Here is a 23929-nt window from a genome sequence, read left to right on the forward strand (position 1 = left end):
AATGACAGCCAGAGTGTAAGGACGGCACTCATCAGTCAGGATGCTATTGAGTGTGACAGGGACCATGCTGGAAGTCCTGGAGGCTTCGCAGGGAGATCACTTTGTGGCCGCTGGGTTCTGCTTTATCTGAGTTATATTTTTGATTTCAGGTTCAACGATAAAGCAATCAATAAAAAGTAGAACAGACAAAGGCCAGGTTGTTTTGGTCTGGCAATGGAAGTACATTTTATTTACAGTCGTATAAACATGATGAAGTTCTTTTCTGGAATTTGTAAGAAAAAGAAGTGATCCACCACTTTGACATTTTCTATTTGCGTGTACATATCTGCGTGTGTGCATGCTCTTGTGTACGCTTCTTGATTACAATTCATCTCAACATTCTCAGCTGAGGTCATGAACCCCCCAGCGACACTACAGCAGACCTCATCTACAGCTTCCTTCCACTCTGAGCTTCACGCGGCTTCACACGGTTGCCAGTGACAACTGGGCATCCAAAAAAGCAAAACTAAAAAAAACAAACCAAAGCACTGATACTTAATACGCAAGCATGCACTGGCGAGGATGAGCGTCCGGACAAAGGCAAAGTCGAGTCAAGTTTGGAACCCAATTCAGTTTCACATGGTGCGGCTGTTTGAAAGCGCCGCAGTTTGTCTTCTAAAGACGTCACTGTTTGTCAGACGTGATATAAAAGGGAGGTTTGCAGAGCGCAGGAGTCAGTGTCAGTATCTGGCGCTGGTCCAGTCTCTCCACGTTGGGAGACCCCCGGGCGTAAAGTGCGATGCGGAGCCGGTCGACGGGCGCGACGGTCGACCGGCAGCAGCGATTTCTCAGCTCCAGAACCTGGGAAACGGCCTGTTTTTCACAGCCAACCAAGAGGAGCCCACAAGCGGAGCGCTCGCTGTCAACTCACTCCGACTCCTTCCTGCAAAAGTTCACTTTTGGAAGTTTTACAGGAAGGAGCGAGTGCTGGTTGGCTGGAAAAACGTGGCCCTTTGATGCAACCCCATTGAGACGACTGGAAGTGAGAAAGACTGTGGCTGCAGGACAGAGAGGAAGAGGACGAGGACGAGGAAGAGGGGGCGGGGCGTCCCCAGAGGCAGAGACAGCAGCCTGACTGCACTGAGGCTCCTGGTGGCTCCTCACATCAACAAGTGGGACTATTGTTAAAACAGATTGTTCTGAGTTCTTATTACAAAGCAACATGCACTGATCAGATTAGTAGAAAATTAAAGGCGAGTGGGGGGTGGGGTGAATACACAATCTGCTAAACAGCCATTACATTTTTTACAAGAATTATAAGAATCAGTTTCATTGTCAAGATTTAGCACAAAGCTCTCGGTCAAGCACACGCATGCATCCGTTAGCCGTCCCAGTGGGCGGGGCCAATGAGTGCTTCACAATCAAACAAATCTCATCTAGAAATCTCAAGAGTGTCGATAAAAACACAATGTGTCTATTAGAAAAATACTGAATATCCACTGAAGCTCACAGCATCTCTTCCACTGCGTCTCGAAAAGGAAGGATGAGAGCATCTCACTGCTAACCTGGAAGTGATGTCATGTACAGTGGCTGCAGTGGCTCAAACTACGCTCTAACAACCAAACTAAACCTGCTAAAGACACACAGCTGACTGGGAAGTTTGCCAGTCGCTTCTACTTTCAACTGGAACTAAACCTGCGTGAGTATAAAGGACAGAAAACGCGGCTAAACGAGCGAGCGGGCTTGGTACACGTGGAGGGAAGAGAGTGCGTGTGGGACGGACCCTTGGTGTGCATGCTTAGGAATCCCGGGAACATCGAACGCCGGCTCGTTGCGGCTTCAAGAAAAGAAAAAGCAAAGGTGCAAAGTTCAGTGTTTTCTTCTGGCTGTTGTTTTTCCCTGCCGGCCGCTGGGCCGAGCGAAGGCGCCGGGCCCAAGCTTCTGCGTCGGCGGTGGAAGAAACCCAGGCGTCGCTCTCTCTCCCTCCTTCCTCTCCTTCCTCTCCTCCTCCTCCTCTTCCTCCTCTTCCTCTCCTCTCTCCGTCGGAAGCTGGCGTCAGGCGGCTCCCTCTCCTCCTCACACCACCGTACTGACAGACGGGTCGGACAAGTTGAGCTGGCCCGTGATGTCAGTGGGCGGGTACTGCTGCAGGGGTGGAGAGAGACAGGGAGGGGAGGGGCGGGGGGCGGAGTTTGGAGAGGGCGACACAACAGGGAGTCACGTGTGGAGAAGTGCTGCGTTTGGCTTTTCTCTCTCCGTCTTTCTCTTTGAACCGCAGGCTCTGCGTCTGCTGGCTTCCAGCAGCACATCTGGAACACCTGGAACCTCTGCACACACAGGTGTGTTCTGCACCGCCCGTCTCAGGCACCGCCCGTCTCAGGCACGACGGCGTTCTGTCGTCTCACTCGTCAAAGTGTGAAGCTATGAGATATTGGTTGTGGTCGTGCCTGAGGGGGGGGGTGCTGGTGGAGCGCAGACACACACAGGTTCCTCACACACTGCTGCTGGACAACAGCACGTTTGAATCAGCAGTGTTCTTCTCCTCCAGCATGGGCGTCCTCTCCCCACTAGACCTGATTCCCAGCATGCAAGGCAGGCACCCCCTCCCCTGCCCCCCGCCCCCCAGGAGATGACTCTACCTTCTGGCTGATTCAAAGTGCTGTTGTGTCTGACACTCTTACGCTTGTGCTTCTTTTTAAAGCAGAGTGCGTTGAATTATACAGTGCTGGGGGGGGGCACCAGATCCCCGTTTCCATGCAGGTGCTTCAGTCTCTGAGTCTTCAGAGCGTGAAAGACAGACAGTGGCGGCTATTTTTACTCCTACTGTGCTGAGGCTGGTGAAACATTAACTCCAAATTCTCAAGTATAAATAGTGGCATGCAAGTTTTCTTTTGTGTGGAGTGGCCTAATTTTCTTTCTTTCTTTTTTTTTTTGGCGGGGGGGGGGGGGTGAATAAATTAGTTGGAGAGGTAAAAGTGTCCTGAAGCAAAACACCGAGGCTGCCAACTGCAGTCGTCAGGTTGGAGAAGCAGCTTTCATTCATTTAGAATTGGGGGATTGGAGCAGCGAAGGCATTAAAATCACAGGAATTCAAATCATTTTGCAGGGAAGGGCGACGACGTCACAGAAGCAAAACAAAGTTTTTCTATTTGTTGCTTTATTTCAGGGACTGAGGAGCCTCTCCTGTGACTCACACCAGCCTCAGAAGCTCAGCTGATGCAACTAACATGCTGACAGACAGGGGGAGCACCCACACTGAGTTTAGAGTGGACGCCCCCCCACCCCCTGCATCGTCGCTTACAGCCCCTGCCCCACCCACCAAACACACGCTATTGCTTCTTCTCACATGTGGTACCTTGAGGGGGCGCTAACGGGACGCAAATCCCCCCCCCTCTGCCCCAGCGGGAGGGGGGGAGAGAGAGAGAGAGGGAGAGAGAGACACTGGGCCAACACATCCACAGTGAGCGGCTCACAGAAGAGGTGTTTGGGCTACAGAGGCTGGCGGCTGCCAGCCTGCACGGGCGTGACAGTCGCAGTGGTGGGCGTCATGCTTGCGGGGGGGGGGGAGAGAGGAGCAGTGTGGATGTGGGTGAGGGACACTGACACTTAACTTCCATTGATATCCATCAATATTAAAAGAAGAACATTCATATAAAATCAAAATAATGGTCAAAGACTGAGGATGGTGGATCTTCTGCTAGCTTGTTGTTGCTGTTGTGAGGGTAAAGCCCTGCGATACTCAGTCACCCCCCCCCCTCCACCCACCCCCCGCTGTACCGGTGGTCCCCAAAAACCACCATCCAAACCTGAACAGGGACAATAACATCAACTCCGTCTCTGTTTGTCCCCCAGCTACCCTTGATGCTGCTGAGGAAACTCCAGGGAGTTTATACTGAGGAAACTCTCCTCCTTTGGAGGGAAGCAAGAGAAGAAGACAGGAGATCAAATCAAAACACACGCAAAATAAAACCATCCCGCTGTCCTAGCCGTTAGCTTAGCTTCCACAGGCTACATCCCCCCTGGGAAACGCAGTCAAAACACAGCGTTAGCCGCACGCTATCACTAGAGATTACTGCTCTCGCTCTCTCTCTCTCCCTCCCTCCCTCCCTCCCTCCCTCTCTCTCTCTCTCTCTCTCTCCCTCTATTTGCTGCAGTTTCATGGCAGATTTGGTGAGCGGCCAGCTACGTCTGGCAGTGCAGCTGGCCACATTATGGCGGGTCACTGGTTTGTCACTGCACTCCAAGCTTGTGGAGCACAACTATCCCAACTGCAACAAGCAGCACCGTTTTTTTAATTTATTTATTTATTTTTTGTTTTAAATTGTGTCTTTTTGTTGCTTGTTGTGGACTGGGGCGGAGCCAAAGCCGACACTCTGACTGCGCCGCAGCAGCAGAGGAGCACAGTGGTAAAGTGGGGAAGAGAAAAGCTCGTAGTCAGGACGCAGCGAGAGTCTGCGCTGGCGCCACCGCCTGGGCCACCTGAAAACACACCCTGGAAGAGGCACGCACAGTTCAGAACCACGGACACACTGAGAAATTAACATCATGAAAAAGAAAATAGGAAAAAAAAGCGACAAAAAAAAGGGGGAGGGGAAGTACAATTCATAGAGCGTAATCCTGAAAAAGACACGTTGGAAAGTAAAGACAGGCGGCGGTCGTTGCCTCCGCAGGACGGCCGGACAGATGGCCGGACGGCCACCCTGACGACCTTGGGAATGGAGTTGAGCAAAATGACAGAAACAAAGGACAGAAAGGACGACACCTGCGCATGCGGATCAAACCCAAAGCCAAACCAACGGTGGCTGAGAGGGAGAAAAGAAAAGCAGGAAGTCTCGGGCGGGAAAGATGCAAGTAACCAATGAGGACACAGAGGATCAATCCAGCCAGTCAGAAGAAAGGACAGTGCAGTGACGCCGACACAGACTGAAGGACGCGGACGCACGCCGACGTGCATCACAAGACTGGCGAGAAAGTTGCCACAGTGGCGAGAATCCAAGTGGAGCCCAGAGGCAGCAGGCAGTGCAGCCACCACAACACAGCACTGGCAGACTGCTGCAAACTGACACCACTCCCCCTCCCCCACCCTGCTCCTGGCCTGGCCTGACCTGCTGCTCCTGCACTGACCCCTGCCGGCCTGTAGGGGGCCTACGGGCGCTACGTGAGGGATGGCTGATGGCTGCTGGGTCGGATGGTGGACGAACAGACAGGTGGCAGAGGGCGCAGAGGGCGCGTGGAGATGGATGGCGCAGTCTGTCGGCTCGCTCGGAGGTGGAGATGTCGATTAGAGAGGAGGACAGAGCAGGAGGAGAGGAAGAGCGACAGAGGAGGAGGAGGAGGAGGAGGAGCAGGAGGAGGAAGATGCTGCTTCTTGGACTCCTTACCGTGTCTTTGGAGGACCTACGTCTCTTGATGCTGGAGGCCAGGGTGGTACTGATGGACCTAAAAGAGGCTTTCTTTTGGGGCTCGGGCTCTGCTCTACCACTTTTCCTATCCTAAAACGAATATATGTAGAAACATTATTCACGTCCTCTGGCTGGGCTGCACACAGCGTGGACCCACTCGCACCCATTCACTCTGCAGAACCACCGGCGGAACCACCGGCGGAACCTCGCTGGGTGGCGGCTACGTAGGGTAGAGGGAGGGCGTGTCGTGGGACTGGGCCAATCAGAGGTGTGGCAATGTGCGTGGAGGCGGAGTCAGGAGATGTGCAGTGGCCTCATCCACCTTTGAAATGCACTGGAATGAGTGATGTCAGCGACCCCCCCCCAACACACACACACACACACACACACACACGCACACACACACACACACACACACACACACACACCTCACTGCCTGGCTTCACTCTTGGTGGTGTCAGTGTTTTAGGAGAGAAGCAGCTTTTAATGGTGATATTCAGAAATGATGGAGGGCCAATCACAGTGTCCTCCCTCCCCCCGCCCTCCCCCCCCTCACTCACTCACTCGCACCATCAGAGTGCCCCCACAGCTACTCTCTGCACAATAACTCTGTGTTTGTGTGCAAGATTACAAAAGAAGAGAAGAAGGTCAAGAGAAGGAACTCATATTAAGGAATTCTTACATCCTGAGTCTCTAGAGAGGAAGAGGGCTGCATAGGAGGAGAAAAGAAAAGGAAAATAAATTTCCATCCACTTGATTTTGCTTTTTATCACTTTATGGCAGCTCCTTAAAGCGAAAGCCAAAGGAACCAAGAAGAGTGGAGCAACGAAAAAGGAAGTCAGAAGGAAAGAAAAAGAGGAGCAAAGCAAACGTCCACATCCAAAGCCAGGCAAGGAGAAGCAGGCTAAAGCAAAGGAGTGCAGAGCAGCTGATCAAAGCCCATCCAGTCATCATACCTGCTGGCGGTACAATGGAAATTCACCCCACACTTGAGGGAATGAGATGGCGATGATGAGATGAAGAGCGGTGGAGAAGAGGAGGATGACGGCCTGACTACGGCAACCCAACTGGCTCACAAATAAAGAATATTTGTGCACTGTAGTTTTGCTATTTCCTCAAATAAAAGAAGATGGTAATGAAAAGACAGCAGCTTCACATGGCTGGAGGCGGCTGGAGGTGGAGGGGCCAGCAGGGGGCAGTGTGGGGTGAATTTCAACATGCCAAAAATAACAACAACAACCAAAGAAACATTTCATGGATGGAGGAAATAAAGGGGGAGGGGACATCGAAGGAAGAGGTCAACACAAACTGAAACCAATCCTGGCCAGTGCTGGCCCCACCCCCTACCTCCCTCCTCCCCCCTGCCCCGCCCCCCAGCAGTACTTCCCCTTTCATCGGGTCACATGACTCGGCTTTTTTTGTTGTGTTGTTTTCGAGACACAGTCGTAACATCTGTTCCCCCGGCAACCAGGACGTCTCTCGCTCTCATCCGCCCACCCCACCCCACCCTCTCCACCAATGACTGATGGCCGTCAGGTGGCGAGCAGCGTGAAGAGGCCTCTGGAGCAGCGGAGATGAGCGCTGGCAGCGACATCAGCTGATCTCAGTGCCCAGAGAGACACTAAAGAACCTTTTACTGCCCCCTGTAGGAAGATGACATGTAGTGTTAGCAGATGGAGAGTCAGAGCCCAGGCTGGCTGGCTGACTGGCTGACTGGCTGGCTGGCTGGCTGGCTGGCTGGCTGGCTGGCTGGCTCACTGGCTGACTGACTGGCTGACTGGCTGGCTGGCTGGCTGGCTGGCTGGCTGACTGACTCACTGGCTGACTGACTGGCTGACTGGCTGGCTGGCTGACTGACTGGCTGACTGGCTGACTGGCTGGAGTGTGCGTCTCTCTTGGAAAACTGGAACTTGAAGTCGTGGCCTTGTAGGAATCCTCCTCGCTGGGCTGTGTTTCCCTGGTCCTGCACCAGCACACTGCAACCAGCAGGGCGGGGCCACTGTGTTGCAACACAGCTAAAAACCCACAGCTCGCTTCCACCGTTTGTTTCTTTCTTGTTTTTGTTTCCATCATGACATCATCATGATTGTCACGTTGGCACAGCTTCTGACCGACCAGTGTTTGTCAAGGGAAAGTTAAAGGTGCCGCCTTTGACTGGACGACCACAAGACTCTCTCTCTTTCTCTCTCTCTCTCTCTCTCTCTCTCATTCAAACGGATCGCACTCTGAATCGTTCTTCTCTAAATGAAAAAATTGATTTTTCCACTGAAGACAGACGCCTGAACTACCTCAACACGTCCAGCAGGGCAACAGTAAACTGCACCTGCTGTCTGCATTGCCTCAAGTAACACTTTGAATGGATCATTTTAAGAAAACATTGGTATATGTATTTATTTCTGAGCACAGCTGCTGTGTGGTCTCACTTACTGACTTCCCACCACTGTAACGCACCAAAGCCAAACCCACGGTCAACAGGACCAGGCCAGCGTGCAGACCAACCACCTCGCATTTTAGCACATGATTAGCGTGGTAGCGGTCACGCAGTTTGTCGTGTTTGACGCAAGTCGCAACGCCGCCTTGAAGAGGAGACGGATTCTCTGACAGCACGTTTGATTGAAGACCCTTATTGCTTATTGAACCAAAAACCATATCACTCTTACTGTGCTGCCAGTATACATTTTCATTAACCTATTTATAACCAAATCTTCCACACTGGACCTTTGATGCATCGTTTAATTATTATTTGTTTGTTGTGGGGTTTTCTGCTAGCCAGCTAGCAGAGATCAGAGGACAGAGGAGTTGATTCAAAAGCAACTGGACTCTTTGCAGTTTGGAAACCCATGTTGGGTGCTTGGGTCAATCGAGCACATGGACACTGGCTTGGATAACGAGTCATGTGACACCAGCAGCCTCTGCAAGGCTGAGTTCCAAGAGTTCCCTCACAGATGAAAGGTGAAACAGCAACAAAGGTGTAATAGTGTAGAAGAAGAGAAGCCCAGCTGCCCTGAACTGCAGGCCCCATGTGAGCGTCTCTGAAGCCACACACTGCACTTTTGCACTTCAGCTCTTTGAACTGCAGCAGTGGAAGCAAACGTTTCCAGGTGGCGGCTCGTCTCCAACACCGCCAGCCTAAAAACCAAAAAGCGTCAACGAGGCTCGAAACCACGAGTGCAGCGGAGCGGAGACACGTTGCACCGCTCGGTTTCACACCCACTGGACAGACGGACGGACTGACGGAGCCCCCGCAGAGGCAGCCTGAGCTTCACACCGTGGGACAGTGACCGCATCGATTTGAATTTTCTGCTCTATTTGTGCTGTTTGCTGCCGGCTGCATGAAGGAAATCAATGATGGCGCCAGTGCACGATCCGATCCCCTGCTTTGGTTCTTTACTGCGTCGAAAGTAACGTTTCCTGGCAGAACCATCTGACCGCATGAAGTGAAATCAATAAATCAATGAATAATATCTGGAAAATAAGAAGAAGAAGCGCCAGAGCAGCAGCTCAGAAGATACTAGTGCAGGGGTGGACCGACGGTCTGACTGCTGGGGCCACACAGGCTTCTACAGAGGGGGGGGTAGCGGAGCAGCAGCAGATGGATGCAGTGTTCTGGTGAGGAGGAAACCATCTACCATCGATATTATGGAGAAAACAAAGCAACCAAATCAGTGTTTTTGAAGCCCCACCAGGGTGTTTAGCTCTTAGAACCATCCAGAACGACCCGGAACGACCCGGAACCCCTTAGAACCTCCGAGAACCATCATGGTATTTGGCTCTTTATTGAATTGACTGTGAAAACACTGCACACTTGGAGGACATACAGCAGTTAAATACAATTTCTTCAAGGCCAAATGAAAAAGCCTAACAGGCCACATATGGCCCCCGGGCCGTAGTTTGCCCACCCCTGGACTAGTGCATGCTGTGGACATGGATGGTGAAAATCCTTATTTGGGAGTTTATCATGTGAGGGCGGGTCAGCGTCATTATCTACTGGTTCCCTCAGTGGGTGCTTATTATGGGATGGCGGTGCTACTGTGACATACTAGGGAGGGGGTCCCAGCCACAGCTTGACTTCCACAGGCCTCCTTACTGTCCTGCAGACACAAGAGGACACGGGCGCCGTTGGCCTGCAGACACTGGGAGGAACCAACCACAGGGTCGCCACCCCCCCACCGATCCCCCCCCCCCCCCCTCCACCGCCCCCAGACCCCTCCTCCGCCCCTGGAAGCAACGGCACGCTTGCTTTTTCCAGATCCGAGACCGGGACGCATTTTCCCCGCCCCCCACAGGCCCCGCCCCCTCCGCAGCGGGCTCAGGGAGGGGAGGGGTGGGTGGGGGACAGGGGGGCGTGTCCTACCTGCAGGTTCTTCCTCCAGACGTTGACGGCCGCAAAGGCCAGCTGCATCTGCTTCCTGCGGGCGTCTTTATGGCGCTTGTAAGCGATCTCGATGAAGATGAGGAAGATCCCTGCCGCGATGCCCCCGGCCACCAGCATGAAGACCCCTGTCAGAGAGCCACAGCAAGGGGAGAGGGTGAGCCACAGCCAGGACACTCCTCCTCCAGGGGGCGTCCTCCTCTCTTTCACACCCCAACCTCCCGCTAGGGGGCGCAAAGCTTTACTTTGGAGAACAACTCAACCAAAAAAAACACACAACCGCACAAAGACACAGCACAAGAAACACAGCTCACTGCACACCTAAAGCCCACCCAGCCAGACACCCACCTAGACACCCAGACACCCACCCAGACACCCACCTAGACACCCACCTAGACACCCAGACACCCACCTAGACACCCACCCAGACACCCACCTAGACACCCAGACACCCACCCACCTAGACACCCACTTACACACCCACCTAGACACCCAGACACCCACCCACCTAGACACCCAGACACCCACCTAGACACCCACCCAGACACCCACCTAGACACCCAGACACCCACCCACCTAGACACCCACCCAGACACCCACCTAGACACCCAGACACCCACCCAGACACCCACCTAGACACCCAGACACCCACCCAGACACCCACCTAGACACCCACCTAGACACCCAGACACCCACCCACCGAGACACCCAGACACCCACCCAGACACCCATCTAGACACCCACCCACCTAGACAAACACCCACCCAGCCAACTCTAAAACGCAGACTCTCTGCAAAGGTATTGGACAAAAAGACGCTACAGTACCTCGCCACTGCAGTTTTTGTCCAATCACTTTGAACGCTCACGCGGGGGTGGCGGGGGGGCAGTGGGGGAGGGGGATGGGAGAGGCAGGGGGGGGGGGGACCATACCTGCCATGTTCTCAAAGGTGAGTGTGGCCGGGGCATTGCTCCTCGAGTCACACTCCTGGTATCTCACCCAGGTTTTATCCAGGTCCTCCATGAATCCGTTCTCATGAGAACTGCAAAGGGTGGGGAGGGGGTCGGGGGGGGAGGGGAGGGGAGTGGTGGGGGGTCGGGGGGGAAGAGGTGACAAAGTTAATGCGGGCGGTGGCACGAGGTGGGCTCGGCTCGGCTCGGCTCGGCTCACTTTTCCCAGACAGGCGGCAGCAGCGCGAGAAGAGACAGAAGGATTTGCGGGGAAGCTGACAGACAGACAGACACTTGGCACAGACAGACAGACAGACAGACAGACAGAGAGGGAAGGAAGGAAGGTAGGAAGGAAGGAAGGAGATACAGAGAGAGCAGATGTGACACTGAGGCAGCGCTTGCATGTCCGCGCAGGGCCAGTGTGTAACCGAGGAGAAGAAGGAGAAGAAGAACCAAAGCAAAAAGGAAGAGGAAATAAAGCAATAAAGCAGGAAATCAATGAGCAGTAGTTGGTACGGGTGGTGCAGCTTCTGCTGGGACAGACCTGAGAATGGCCAGGGACACATTCTGTTTCCAGGGGCTGTCCTTGCGCATGCCTATGCCAAAGCCCGAACGGAAAAACAGCTCTCCCGTGGTCACCAGGTCGCACTTCTGCGAGGCTTCAAACTCCAGCACCGCAGAGTCCCAGATGAAAGCATGCAGCTTGCTGTTGGGGGGGGGAGGGGGAGGGGGCGAGGTGGGTGGGGGAGGGGTGGGGGTGGGGGAGGGGAAGGAGGGGTTACGGTGCGACAGTACAATGATTTACATACACATTGTTGCGGTTGTGGTGGTGGTGGTAGGGGGAGGGGGGAGGGGTGGGGGTGGGTCGTTTCACCCCCCCCCACACACCCTCCCCCCTCCCTAATGAAATCCAATGCCCCCCCTCACCCCCTCAGAATCTCACCATCATCATCATCATCATCATCATCATCATCAATGAGGTTCTTCCAGGTGTCAGTGTGACCTTCAAACTGGTGGGGGCGTGGCCAATCCCCCCCCCCCACCCCCCTACTAAGTGATGGACCCGGATCAGATCGAACGCTGCAGTAAATCCTGCCGCTTCCATCTGGTCCAGTGGTCCATGCCCCCCCACCCACACACACTCCCTGTGGCCACGCCCACACTTTTTGGTACATTTATAACAGATATAACAGATGTTTTTGTAACTACTATATACTTTATTGTTTGTACTGTTTTGTGTGTTTTTTTAGTGCTGCAACAGTGTAGCGTCCCAATCTGGGATCAATATAGTACATCTATCAGTCTATCATCTATCCCTCCATCCATCCCTCCATCCATCTATCTATCCATCTAACCATCTATCTATCCGTCTATCCAACCATCCCTCCATCCATCCATCCCTCCATCCATCTATCTATCAATCTATCTATCTATCATTCTATCTATCTATCCATCTATCCAACCATCCCACCATCCATCCATCTATCATTCTATCTATCTATCAGTCTATCCCTCCATCCATCCCTCCATCTATCTATCATCCCTAGCAATAGCAGACAGTAGCTTTAGGCCTAGGTTGGCTATTTGTGATGGTGGCAGCTATAGCTGGGAGGGGGGTAACGGAACTGTGCCTGCTGTGGAGCTAACACTGAGCTAGCGCTGAGCTAACACTGAGCTAACGCTGAGCTAGCGCTGGTGTGTGTGTTGCAGTGACAGGAGTTAAAGCGCACTAGCAGGCCTGGATATTGGCCTTTCTGTCCAAGTGTGCGACAGGTGGAGCCCCCTGCTGGCCGACGCCGCGGCCCCTCTGGCCGGCCGAGACTCACTTGTCGCGCACGGCCTGGATGGCCTCGGCTGCGCTCTCATAGTTGTGCTTCTCCATGTGGCGGTACATGGTGCTAAGCTCCACCTGCCGCCGGAAGTAGATGTCCACCGAGCTCTGCTTCACCGTGGCGTAGATGAACTTGTCTGACGGGTTCCTCAGCTGCACACAACACACACAGTGGGGGAGGGTTAGGAGCAGTAGCAGTACTGGTACTGGTACTGGTAGCACTACTTCCTCAGGTGTGGTTCTGCCGCTGCTCCTCTCACTCACCCGCGGGTCATTGATGCCAGTGATGCGCTCCTCAGGCCGGTCCAGCACCAGGAAGGCTGCCAGGTTGGCAGTATAAGATGCTACAATGATCATAGCGAAGCCGGCCCACACCATGCCCAGGATCCTGGCTGAGAAGCTGCGAGGAGCTCCTGCAGCAGGACAAGGTGCACAGAGTCCATGGTGGCTCTCAGCGGGACCAGTTTCACAAGTCAAGGTGAACATTGCAGCTGAATCAGAGGTGCCGGAGTGCCGACCGTGGAACAATGAGACCAAAGCAGCACATCCAGAAACAGGAAGATGCTGCCTCACCTTCTCCTATGCCAGAGTTGAGCAGCACTCCCCAGGAGAACCACATGGCGGAGGACAGGGTGAGGGCGTCTTCTTCTTCCTCTTCACTGTTCACTTTAAACCTTCCAAAGGGGCTACAGAGGTGGGGGGGGGGAAGGGGGGGGTCGTGAAGGAGATAAAACGAGAGAATCGTCACCAACCTGCGGGGGAGGGCGTGAGCCCCCCAGTGGCGGGGAGGGGAACTGAAAGATGAGCGGGCCAAGCAAGAGGGACACAAAGTTTTGGGGAGAAAAAAAGAGGAAAATGAAGAGGAAGAAAGGCTTGCAGGAGGACGGAGCGGTGGGTGGGATGGTGTTGGGAGTCCATCTTCACCTCCGTCGGCCTCCTCCCCCCATCCCTCCGTCCATCGCACCCGGGAAGGGAGGATCAGCAGCCAGCAGGACGCAGCAGCAGCAGCAGCACGCACTCGTCATACAGCCCTCTCTCACACACACACACGGACAACACACTCACTCACTCACACACACACACACACACACACACACACACACACACACACACACACACACACACAGGTGTGGAGGGGGGTCACCCTTGTACCTGAACCGGTCTAGTAGGTAAAGCATCACGGCCACCACATGCACCGACAGACCCACCAACAGCCACAGTGTGCTCTGGAAGGGCTGCATGAAGGAGTCCAGCGTGCTGCGAGGGATTTCCTGCACACACACACACACACACACACACACACACACACACACACACACAGCACAGCTGATGGAGAGACACAACGCAACCGCCACCATCATCATCCCAACATTATCTCAACATAATCTCAACCAGGCTGCCTCTATAGAGAGCACACTGCTGCAGGGAGGAAGAACAAGCAGCAGCCCTTGTTTTGGTGCTTTTATTTTGGAATCCTGGCATAACTTTGCCTACTGACAGGAAAAGGGAAAGAACAAACACTTCCCAAATACCATAAAAGGTTTTTCATGTCCAATATAATCACACCAGATCAAATCAATCAATTAGAGGGATGACTGCATGTGATGGTATGTGTATGTGTATGTATGTATGTGTTTGAGTTGGTTCACATAAGTATGTTTTTCACACTGACATGTTTTTCTGTTTTAATAATTTTGCTTCCTTAAATTTTCTTTCTATATTATTTTAAATTGGGGAAACTGTTTCATAGCAGTTAGGAAATATTGTCAAATTTGCATATTTGAAAAAAATAAAATAAAACCTACATTAAAACATCCTAACTTTCCATCTCTATCTTTTTTCAACCTGCACCTGCAGGCTTTTCAACTTTAGTTGATGTTAATATGATAGAAACTTTTCCTTTTCGCTGGTCATCTGTAAATCAATAGAATTCATTCAGCAAACTGAATGCGGACTCAACGCAGCCCTGATGCAAAACACACGCATGGAGGTTTCCTACCTGCCCTATAACACTGAGTATGATAGCAACTTCAAACTAGTATGATACAAACAGCTGGCCGCTGGTTTCAGTCATCAGAGGTCACTGAGTGAGTGAGTGAGTGAGTGAGTGAGTGAGTGAGTGGCTCACCTTTTTCACCAGGATGGTGAGGCCCTGGTACTTGAAGGGCTTGGAGAACTCGATGTACTGCGCTCGCTCGTTGTTGATGGTCAGCGGAGCCACGATCATGTCGGCCAGACCCCCCAGCAGCTCCCCCATCATGCCGTTCCACTCCTTCTTGTTACTGTTGTTCACCTGGAGGGGTCGCCATTAACAGTGGAGACTCAGCTGGAGGTGCTGAAGACGCTGCGCTGTGTTCCTGGCCTTTGTCTTGAAGAACCGACGGTGTGGATTTAATGATCATTATTATTATTATTATTATTATTATTATTATTATTATTATTATCATTATTATTATTATTATCATTATTATTATTATTATTGTTATGGTTGTGAGAAAAGACAGGGCCCTGCGGTGATAAGAACAGCCTGGGTGTTGAGCTATGAAGCCATAAAGTTAAATCATCCACTGGGTTTAAGTGCAGCCGTGGCCTCTGTCCTCAGAGGGAATTCCATGGCTCGTTAATGGCTTTTCACAAACTGCCTGAAACTTTACAACTGGGATTTTAGACCAAATGGACTCATCGTGACGCAGCCGATTGGACGCTTTCATCTGTGAATTCCTCTTGAAAGAAACAACTGCAAAGTTGAATGTGACTCCGTAGAGAAAAATCCCAAACTATGATTTCTCTCTTTGCTCCGAACCTTCAAGCGGCGTCCAGGACATCTCAGTTTCATCCTGCAAACTCTGAGTGCCTCGTTCACAGTGGAGTCAAATCAGATTCACTGCTGTCCAATCACAACAGTAGCAGAGGGCCACTGACATTGAAACCACGGCAAGGCAACACTCACTCGCTCCTGAGTCCCGAACTTCCCATCAGCCACCAGGTGAACCTCGTAGGTGAAGTTCATGGTCATGGCCAGCTTGATGAGCAGGTCGATGCAGAAGCCGTAGCAGCACTGCGGGACGATTGGGCGTCCTGTAATAAAGACCAGCCAAGAGTTCCCGGGTCAAAGATCAACACTTTCCAAAAGAGAGGGATTCTCTCTCTCTCTCTCTCTCTCTCTCTCTCTTCAGTAAAGAGACGGCGGCACCCTCGGCTGACACGATGCAGATGACAACACGCACAACCACACTGTTGCCAGGAATCACAGCACACGGACCAAGCATGAACCAGCCTCTCTCGCTCTCTCTCTCTCTCTCTCTCTCGCTCTCTCTCTCTCTCGCTCTCTCTCTCGCGCTCTCTCTCGGAATGGCACACTCAGCTTCATGCATACATATATAGATACCTACTGCATATATATGTATGCATCTCCAGTGGGCGGGGCTCGCGCTAAAAGCACAGAGATAGCAGAAACGTCCCTGATAGGTTACCTGGGATGGTCTCATTGGGCCCAGTGCAGATAACCTTTTTAATTAAGACTCCGTTCAGCGTCATCTCCTCCTTGCACGTTCCGTCCGCCTGCGTGGGCTTCACGTACACAAACGGCTCCTGGTGGATGGTCACGATCTGCAGCAAGCGGCAGAAGGGCAGCTTTATTTATGCACAGCGCGGGGACAACATTGACATGTTGTTGTTAGTGGGCGACCACCGTGTGAGGAAGGAGCAGAGAACAAGAGAATCTCAAACATTCAAGGATTATTAAACACAAAGCCCCGCTCCTTTTGTCAAAGTTGGTCATTCATTGTAATTGTAAACCATGAATAATTCCACAAGTAAAGGTCAGACTGGGACTGGGACGACTGACTGGGGGGGGGAGGAGGGGGGGTTGATCCAGACCAGTGGAGACTCAGCCAATAACAGTGTAATAACACGATAATAACAGCAAAGACTCCAGCTGCTGCCTTGTTTCCCTCTGTTGGTGACACCCAGAGTGACACCCTGACCCCTCAGTTCCACTTTTTTATTTTAATGAAGAAAAGATGTTGGTTTTTTTAAATGGTTTTAAATATCTGGCAAAGAGGCCTTGCTGAGAGGAGATGTTGCTGTTCCACTGACGTAGAAGCAAACTGGAACTGAGAAATAAAAGAATTCTGCTCATTTGTTCAGTTTGGTTTGGTTGTGATTTTCCTTCTACAGTCTTGGTCTGGTCTGGATCTCCAGGCTCTCTAGTCTTGATCAGGTCCTGGTCTGGGTTGGTTGGTTGGTTGGTGTCGTCTGGACTACAGCGCTGCTGGTTAGTGCCGCCTCCCTGGGCAGGGATCAGGGACCCCTCCCCCTCTCCCTCCCCCCGCCGCCTTCCAAGAAGGCTAACGTCAGCACTTCCTGTCTGACAGGCGCCCCCAGTGTATCAGCGCCGCCTCCGCTCCTCCGTGTGGACAACAGTGTCACAACAGCCGCAGCAGCCGCAGCAGCCGCAGCCACAGCCACAGCCGCAGCAGCAGCATCGTACCTTTAATCGAGTGGACATCTGGAAGCCCTGCGGCTTCTCCGTCTCTCCTCCGGGCCAGATGATCTTCCGCTGATTGTTCATCACCACCTGAAGACACACACACACACACACACACGCAGTGTTGTAGGTGTGCTGCTGCTGCTGCCTGCTGACGAGGCGCTAGCAGCAGCAGCAGCAGCAGCAGCAGCGTGGGTGAGCAGTGCTAATGAGTCAGCTTTATATAATGGCGTCTCAGCAGCTCTGATATTTCCTCCATCAACCTGCAGCGGCTGGGGGGGGGTAGCAGCCCACTGGGCTCCAGCACCTCACAGTCATTAAGAAACCAGTCCGTCAAAAACAACTTGCAAAATAATGAAAAATATTTTTGACATCCCAATATTTCTAAACCAGGTTTAGAAAAAAACATTTGTAATAAATATTGTGCAATAATTGAAAGGTGTAAGTAACAAAACTGGCGCTGCAACGCTGAAAGCCATCATTTACCATCACTTTTTATTCATGACTTGAATGATGCATAGGGAATGATGTCATGGTGTCACAACCCACAGCCATGCTCTTTGAAAGGTCTTTATCTGAAGGCAGAGTTCAGGGTGAGGCTGGGAGTCCACGCAGGAAGCAGGAAGCAGGAAGCAGGAAGCGCTCCGCTCACCTGTTGGTCAATCAATGATTGAGTGCAGCAGCTTTCAACCTTCAGCTCACCTGCGTGCCATTGTAAATGCCAACTTGGATGAGTCGACTCTTCTGGTAGTTGAGGATGCTGTAGTGGGCGTACTTCCTGTCGCCGTCATCGTTGAACTCCACGCGTCCCGTGAGGCCTTCTGGGTATTTTGAGGACATCAGAACCCTGCAGGGGGCAAAAGGCAACAGCAGACGCAGAGGTCGGGTAAAAAAAAATAATAATTTCAGCAATTTCCAGCTTTTCTCACAGCCTCACGTTGTATCATTACAGGAAGGTTGTGATTTCTTGTGGTAATAGGAATAATAGCGACTAAGCAGCACCATGATGCATGATGGCCATTGTAGACAGGCAGTAAAGACAGACAGACGGCTCGCACCGTTTGAAGAGCGGGCCGGTCTTCCAGATGTTGGTGTTGCCCACGCAGCCCCTGGGAGGCTCTGTGATGTTCTCCTTCTCAAAGAGCTCCTGGATGGACTGAGCCACCACGGCCACGGCGTCGTTGATGTGGGCCGACTCGTTCTTCCCGTTGATGAGCTGGAGCCCGATCAGACCTGAAGAGCCGATCAGACAGCAGTCAGCGAGCGCCGAGCGGCCGACGCTAGGAACTCTGGAGCCTCGCTGCAAATGGCTAAAAACATCTGGGGGCCTGCAGGTTTTCAGAGTGAAGAAGGTCAGCAGGCATCGGAAGCAGAGCCGCCCTTTACTGCCGCCTGGTTCTTTCCAGGAAGGAGGGGAGGAGGGAGAGGAGGAGGGAAGGAAGGAAGGAGGGAGGGGAGGAGGGAAAGAAGGAGGGAAGGAAGGAAGGAAGGAAAGAAGGAGGGAAGGAGGGAAGGAAGGAAGGAGAGAAGGAAGGAGGGAAGGAAGGAAGGAAGGAAGGAGGAAGGGAAGGAGGGAAAGAAGGAAGGAGGGAGGGAGGGAGGGAGGGGAAACACATCTGCTGAAGGCTGTTTTAGGGGGGCAATGGCAGATCATCTTCCCATGCTGCCACAGGTGACCTTTTTATTTTCCCAGCAAGTGCAACGAGTGCTTGGAAGTTGGATCGGGGACAACAAGCAAAAAAAAGAAAGAAAAGAAGAAAAGAAAATAGGGAGGTGTGATGGGAGCAGAGAGGCTGGGCGATGATCCAACTTCAGCCAAGTTTTTCTACTGCAGCCAGGTCCACACAGCCTCCTCCAGGTCAGTCCAGGTCCTAGGACATTAGAAACTTGGAAAAAGCAAATCTGATTTTCATTCTTCCCTTCTGAACTGTATGCACTGCACACACTGCAGTTGAGTAACAGCAGATGGTGAAGGTGAGTGAGCTTCTCCTGAGGAAGAGGCTCTCAAACACTCACTGCACTGCTTCTGACAATTCTGCAGCCATGACATGAAACTGTGCAGGCGGCCTGCAAATGATTAGTGTAATCAGAGGGTTCACAGGTTGATCCTCTAATCCTGGGAGTGTGTGTGTGTGTGTGTGGGTTTGGGTGCTAGGGGGGTCAGCGCCCGGCGCTCTGCGCTGGGTCAACGTACCGTCTGGCGCCTCGCTCAGGGCTTTACCCGACATCTCGCGCTCGCCCACCAGCCACACGTAGCCCGAACCCGTCATGTTGAGGAGGCGGGCCGACTTGTACACCCGAGCAGCGTCTTCCTCACTGCCACACACAGCAGCAATCACATGCAATACAATGAAATAGATTATTTTTGTTGACCGTGTAAAATACTGAAATTCTGAGCAATCGACTGACAAAAGAGAGAGACTCCCAGTTATGGTTTCATGATTTCAAAATAAAATCCAATGACCCAAACAGACCCTGCTAGTAGACCTGTTCATCATGTGGATACACAGTAAATGCTCATAGTGACTGACACCCCGTGTGTGTCAAGTCTTATCACAAAAACATGCATTATTTTAGAGAAACAATAAGAATTCCAACCATTACTCTCTATAGAAATGACGTGTGTGTGTGTGTGTGTGTGTGTGTGTGTGTGTGTGTGTGTGTGTGTGTAAACAACACAATGATCTGGCTGAGCTGCGTCACACACTAATCAAAGCAGTGTGAGTCACAGTGTCAGGTGTGTACAGCAGCTCCAGGGGTGAAACTCTCCACAGTCACTGTGTGTGTGAGAACATCATCACCGCCAGCGACACAACACACTGCTGCTGCAGTGATACTGGGGTGCAGCTGCAGTGACACTGGGTTGCTGCTGCAGTGACACTGGGGTGCAGCAGCAGTGACACTGGGCTGCTGCTGCAGCTGCAGTGACACTGGGCTGCAGCTGCAGTGACACTGGGGTGCAGCTGCAGTGACACTGGGTTGCTGCTGCAGTGACACTGGGCTACAGCTGCAGTGACACTGGGCTACAGCTGCAGGGACACTGGGCTACAGCTGCAGTGACACTGGGGTGCAGGGACACTGGGCTGCTGCTGCAGTGACACTGGGCTGCAGCTGCAGTGACACTGGGCTGCAGGGACACTGGGCTGCTGCTGCAGTGACACTGGGCTGCAGGGACACTGGGCTGCAGCTGCAGTGACACTGGGCTGCAGGGACACTGGGCTACAGCTGCAGTGACACTGGGCTGCAGTGACACTGGGCTGAAGCTGCAGTGACCCTGGGCTGCAGCTGCAGTGATACTGGGGTGCAGCTGCAGTGACACTGGGTTGCTGCTGCAGTGACACTGGGGTGCAGCAGCAGTGACACTGGGCTGCTGCTGCAGCTGCAGTGACACTGGGCTGCTGCTGCAGTGACACTGGGCTGCAGCTGCAGTGACACTGGGGTGCAGCTGCAGTGACACTGGGTTGCTGCTGCAGTGACACTGGGCTACAGCTGCAGTGACACTGGGCTGCAGGGACACTGGGCTGCTGCTGCAGTGACACTGGGCTGCAGCTGCAGTGACACTGGGCTGCAGGGACACTGGGCTACAGCTGCAGTGACACTGGGCTGCAGGGACACTGGGCTGCTGCTGCAGTGACACTGGGCTGCAGGGACACTGGGCTGCAGCTGCAGTGACACTGGGCTGCAGGGACACTGGGCTACAGCTGCAGTGACACTGGGCTGCAGTGACACTGGGCTGAAGCTGCAGTGACACTGGGCTGCAGGGACACTGGGCTGCTGCTGCAGTGACACTGGGGTGCAGCAGCAGTGACACTGGGCTGCAGTGACACTGGGCTGCTGCTGCAGTGACACTGGGGTGCAGCAGCAGTGACACTGGGCTGCAGTGACACTGGGCTGCAGCTGCAGTGACACTGGGCTGCAGGGACACTGGGCTGCTGCTGCAGTGACACTGGGCTGCAGGGACACTGGGCTACAGTTGCAGTGACACTGGGCTGCAAGGACACTGGGCTGCTGCTCCGGCCGGCTGCCACTCACCTGGCGGACAGGATGATGACTCGGGCCTCCAGCTCTTTAGCCTCCAGCAGCAGGGCAGTTAAGTTTGTCTCCTGGCTGAACTGGAGGACTTTCTCTGCCTGTGATCGGGGCACAAGAAAGGTCAAGCCAGCTGCTCCCCCCTCTGCCTCAGACGGCACCGCGGCGCCCCCTTTTACCTGCTTGGGTTATTGCGCTCAGCCGATTTCGTTTGAAAAAAAACGGGGACACAGAGATTAAAAAGAAAAGGAAGGCGATCCAGGAGGGGGGGGTGGGGGTGGGAGGGTAAACCGGCCGGCTGAACTAAAAAAAAAAAAAAGAAAAAAAAAAGCTTGGAGGAGGGGAGGTAAAAAAAAAAAAAAACAACCAAAAACTTTTGCATTTGTTGGCATGCAAACGGAGGGTTAACATGTCAAGGCTCCAGAGAAGGACGTGCATGTGTTAGGTAGGCAGAGGGAGAAGAAGAAGGTCAATGCAACCAGGTAACTGAAAAAACAGGTGGAGGGGGGTGGGGGGGGGCGTCTTCCCCCCAACAAAAACACTGCTGAAAACAGGGAGGGGGGGGTGCTTCGGACGAGAAGGAAGTGGCATCTGATTGGCCGCAGCGGCCGACGGCTCTGAGCTGGAACACTGTGTGTGTGTGTGTGTGTGTGTGTGTGTGTGTGTGTGTGTGTTTGTGTGTGTGTGTGTGTGTGTGCGTTCCGAGGAGGACATGCATTCCTTTTGATCGAAGGAGAAAATGAAAATGATCAAAATAAAAAAAGCCGGGCGCAGGTCACCGACGTGTGTTTTGTTTTTTGTTTTTTTTTTTTCTTGCGGCCGTCGTCGTGGTGGTGACCAAAAACAAAACCAAAAATCATAGTTTGAAACCATTCTGCCGTTGAAATCATAGGGAATGTCTCAAAGTGGTGAGGAACAGAAAAGACGTGCTACCAAGAGAGGGAGAGTTCTGGCTCGGCTGGGGACCAAACCGCTTGGGCCTGGTTTCTAGTTGCTACGTTTGGAAAGTTGGTGGGCGGCGTGCATTGACCATGCAAATATACCTTTGGTCCTCGCTTGTTGTCATAGGACAGTTGGTCGTTTTCATAGTTCCTTTTTTTATTCTGATGAGTAATGTGCACAGAGAAAATATGCAGACACAGAAAAATATTATAAACAGTTGAAAATGGAGGGCAGTAAAGCATTCCAACAAATCTCCACTTGTTCCGCTTCAAATCGGGAGCTTTAACCCTGGGGCTTGCAAAGCACGTCGGCGACCCAGAATCCGGCTGGATCTGCGGAGCGGCGGGAGGCCCGGGATTCCCGAGGATCGGCTCGGAAAACTCAGCTTTCAGTCGCGAAAATGAAGAATTCAAATGAGAAAATCAAAGCAAGCGGAGATTCACAGCAAGGACCGTGGAGCAAGCTAGGCACGCTGTGTGTGTGTGTGTGTGTGTGTGTGTGTTTCATTAAATTCAAAAATACACTCACTAGTAATAAGGGGGCAGGGCGTCACTCTGGGTGTCACCACCAGGGTGTAAAACGGCAGCAGCTGGATTCTTTGCTGTTATTATGGTGTCATTACAGTGTTGGCTGAGTCTCCACTGGTCAGGATAAAAAAAAACCCAGTCAGTCGGCCCAGTCCGGAACTGAGACCAGACCCAGTGAAAATGCCTCTGGGTCCCAGACGGAGACCCTTGCAAGGTGGTCTAAGACCAACCTGGAGTCCTGCAGCGCCACCTGGATGTCCACAGCCAGCAGCTCCCTCCACTCACCAGCAGGTCCTCCCCACCAACAAACACAACTGCATCTACTCTGTGCCCCCCCCACCCCTCCTCCCTCCTCCACTGTAAGACATGAATTCATCACACTGTCCTGTTGGACTGCAGCGTGGAGGAGAAAGCAACCACCTGCCAGTGAGGAGTGAAGGCCACTCTGAGGAGGAAGAGCTCATCACATTGATCCAAACTCAGGTCAGAGGCCTCCAGTGAGTCCCAGCCTGCTGCACAGCCCAGAAACACAACAACCACTTGAAAAAAGGAAAAACCTCCTTCCTCTTTGTCCTCCCACGCCCCCCCCAAGGAGTTTTTTTTTTTTTGTTGCTTCTATTTTTGTCTCCTCGGTCAGTCATGAATATTTCAGCTGCTGTTGGTCCCACTGAGTGTCTGCTGCTGACGGCCACTCCCCTCGTCAGTGTGACCCAGCTAACCAATGGCCATCAAGCTGCCCAGCGGCCCCCCGACGGCACTGTGTGTGTGTGTGTGTGTGTGTGTGTGTGTGTGTGTGTGTGTGTGTCTCCCTCACTCTTAATTGGAGCGTGACGTGAGCAAGCCGGCGTCCTGCAACAACGCGGCAGTGCGTGTTGGACTCTGGCTGACTGAGAGGATGCAGGCTCAGGTTCATGAGGGTGGAGGTGGTGGTGGTGGTGGAGGTGGAGGTGCAACCGTCTCTCTATGTGATGCGCTGCTATACGCTGTACAACCAGTAGGAAAGGTCCCCAATGACCACACAAGATAGGTTTCAGTCTGTGGTGACTCAAAGGATGTTTAATGTTCTGATGTGTTTTATAGTATCAGCCTGAGGGGGCGGGGCTCACTAAGGCCATTGCCTTAGTGAACCCCCTCAGGAAAACTGAGATGTTCCTGCTTGAAGGTGCAGACCTGACAAACACCTCCCAGGGCTTCTCTTCTCTTCTCTTCATTTCTCTTTTCTTCTCTTCTCTTCTCTTCTCTCCTCTCTTCTCTTCTCTTCGCTTCTCTTCTCTCTTTTGACAAGTGCCAAAATATGAGACTATCCTTTAAAAAGCAGCTCTGCTTATTCACACAACATTTGTTAATGGGATCAATCGGCCGCTGGCGCTGCTTCCTCTGAGCTGAATGCAGTCAGAATTGGCTCTGCTC

The 23929-nt window shown here is 52.7% G+C and overlaps 1 protein-coding gene across 5 annotated transcripts in view; it reads right to left on the reverse strand.

Annotated features, from left to right (window-relative positions):
• Positions 1-1517: 1517 nt before the first annotated feature.
• Positions 1518-23929, reverse strand: part of LOC142890388 (glutamate receptor ionotropic, NMDA 1) — a 32856-nt gene continuing 10444 nt past the window's right edge. The window contains exons 4-23 of one of the 5 annotated variants that reach the window (XM_076029367.1): positions 22094-22153; positions 21054-21151; positions 19216-19337; positions 18080-18254; positions 17724-17868; positions 17025-17111; positions 16006-16141; positions 15483-15610; positions 14661-14825; positions 13685-13803; positions 13106-13218; positions 12797-12945; positions 12528-12685; positions 11246-11407; positions 10684-10793; positions 9736-9881; positions 9422-9472; positions 6064-6090; positions 5361-5471; positions 1518-2124 (exon numbers count right to left, since the gene is read on the reverse strand). In XM_076029367.1, the coding sequence (XP_075885482.1) occupies positions 2056-2124; positions 5361-5471; positions 6064-6090; positions 9422-9472; positions 9736-9881; positions 10684-10793; positions 11246-11407; positions 12528-12685; positions 12797-12945; positions 13106-13218; positions 13685-13803; positions 14661-14825; positions 15483-15610; positions 16006-16141; positions 17025-17111; positions 17724-17868; positions 18080-18254; positions 19216-19337; positions 21054-21151; positions 22094-22153 (2331 nt within the window). In that variant the 3' untranslated portion in view covers positions 1518-2055. The remainder of the gene's footprint in view (positions 2125-5360; positions 5472-6063; positions 6091-9421; positions 9473-9735; positions 9882-10683; positions 10794-11245; positions 11408-12527; positions 12686-12796; positions 12946-13105; positions 13219-13684; positions 13804-14660; positions 14826-15482; positions 15611-16005; positions 16142-17024; positions 17112-17723; positions 17869-18079; positions 18255-19215; positions 19338-21053; positions 21152-22093; positions 22154-23929) is intronic. The other 4 variants (XM_076029369.1, XM_076029368.1, XM_076029371.1 and 1 more) reach the window with 4 other exon arrangements.

Source organism: Nelusetta ayraudi, unplaced genomic scaffold, assembly GCF_046127955.1.
Source record: "Nelusetta ayraudi isolate G7.1 ecotype Tasmania unplaced genomic scaffold, CSIRO-AGI_Nayr_v1 ptg000026l, whole genome shotgun sequence".
Taxonomy (NCBI): domain Eukaryota; kingdom Metazoa; phylum Chordata; class Actinopteri; order Tetraodontiformes; family Monacanthidae; genus Nelusetta; species Nelusetta ayraudi.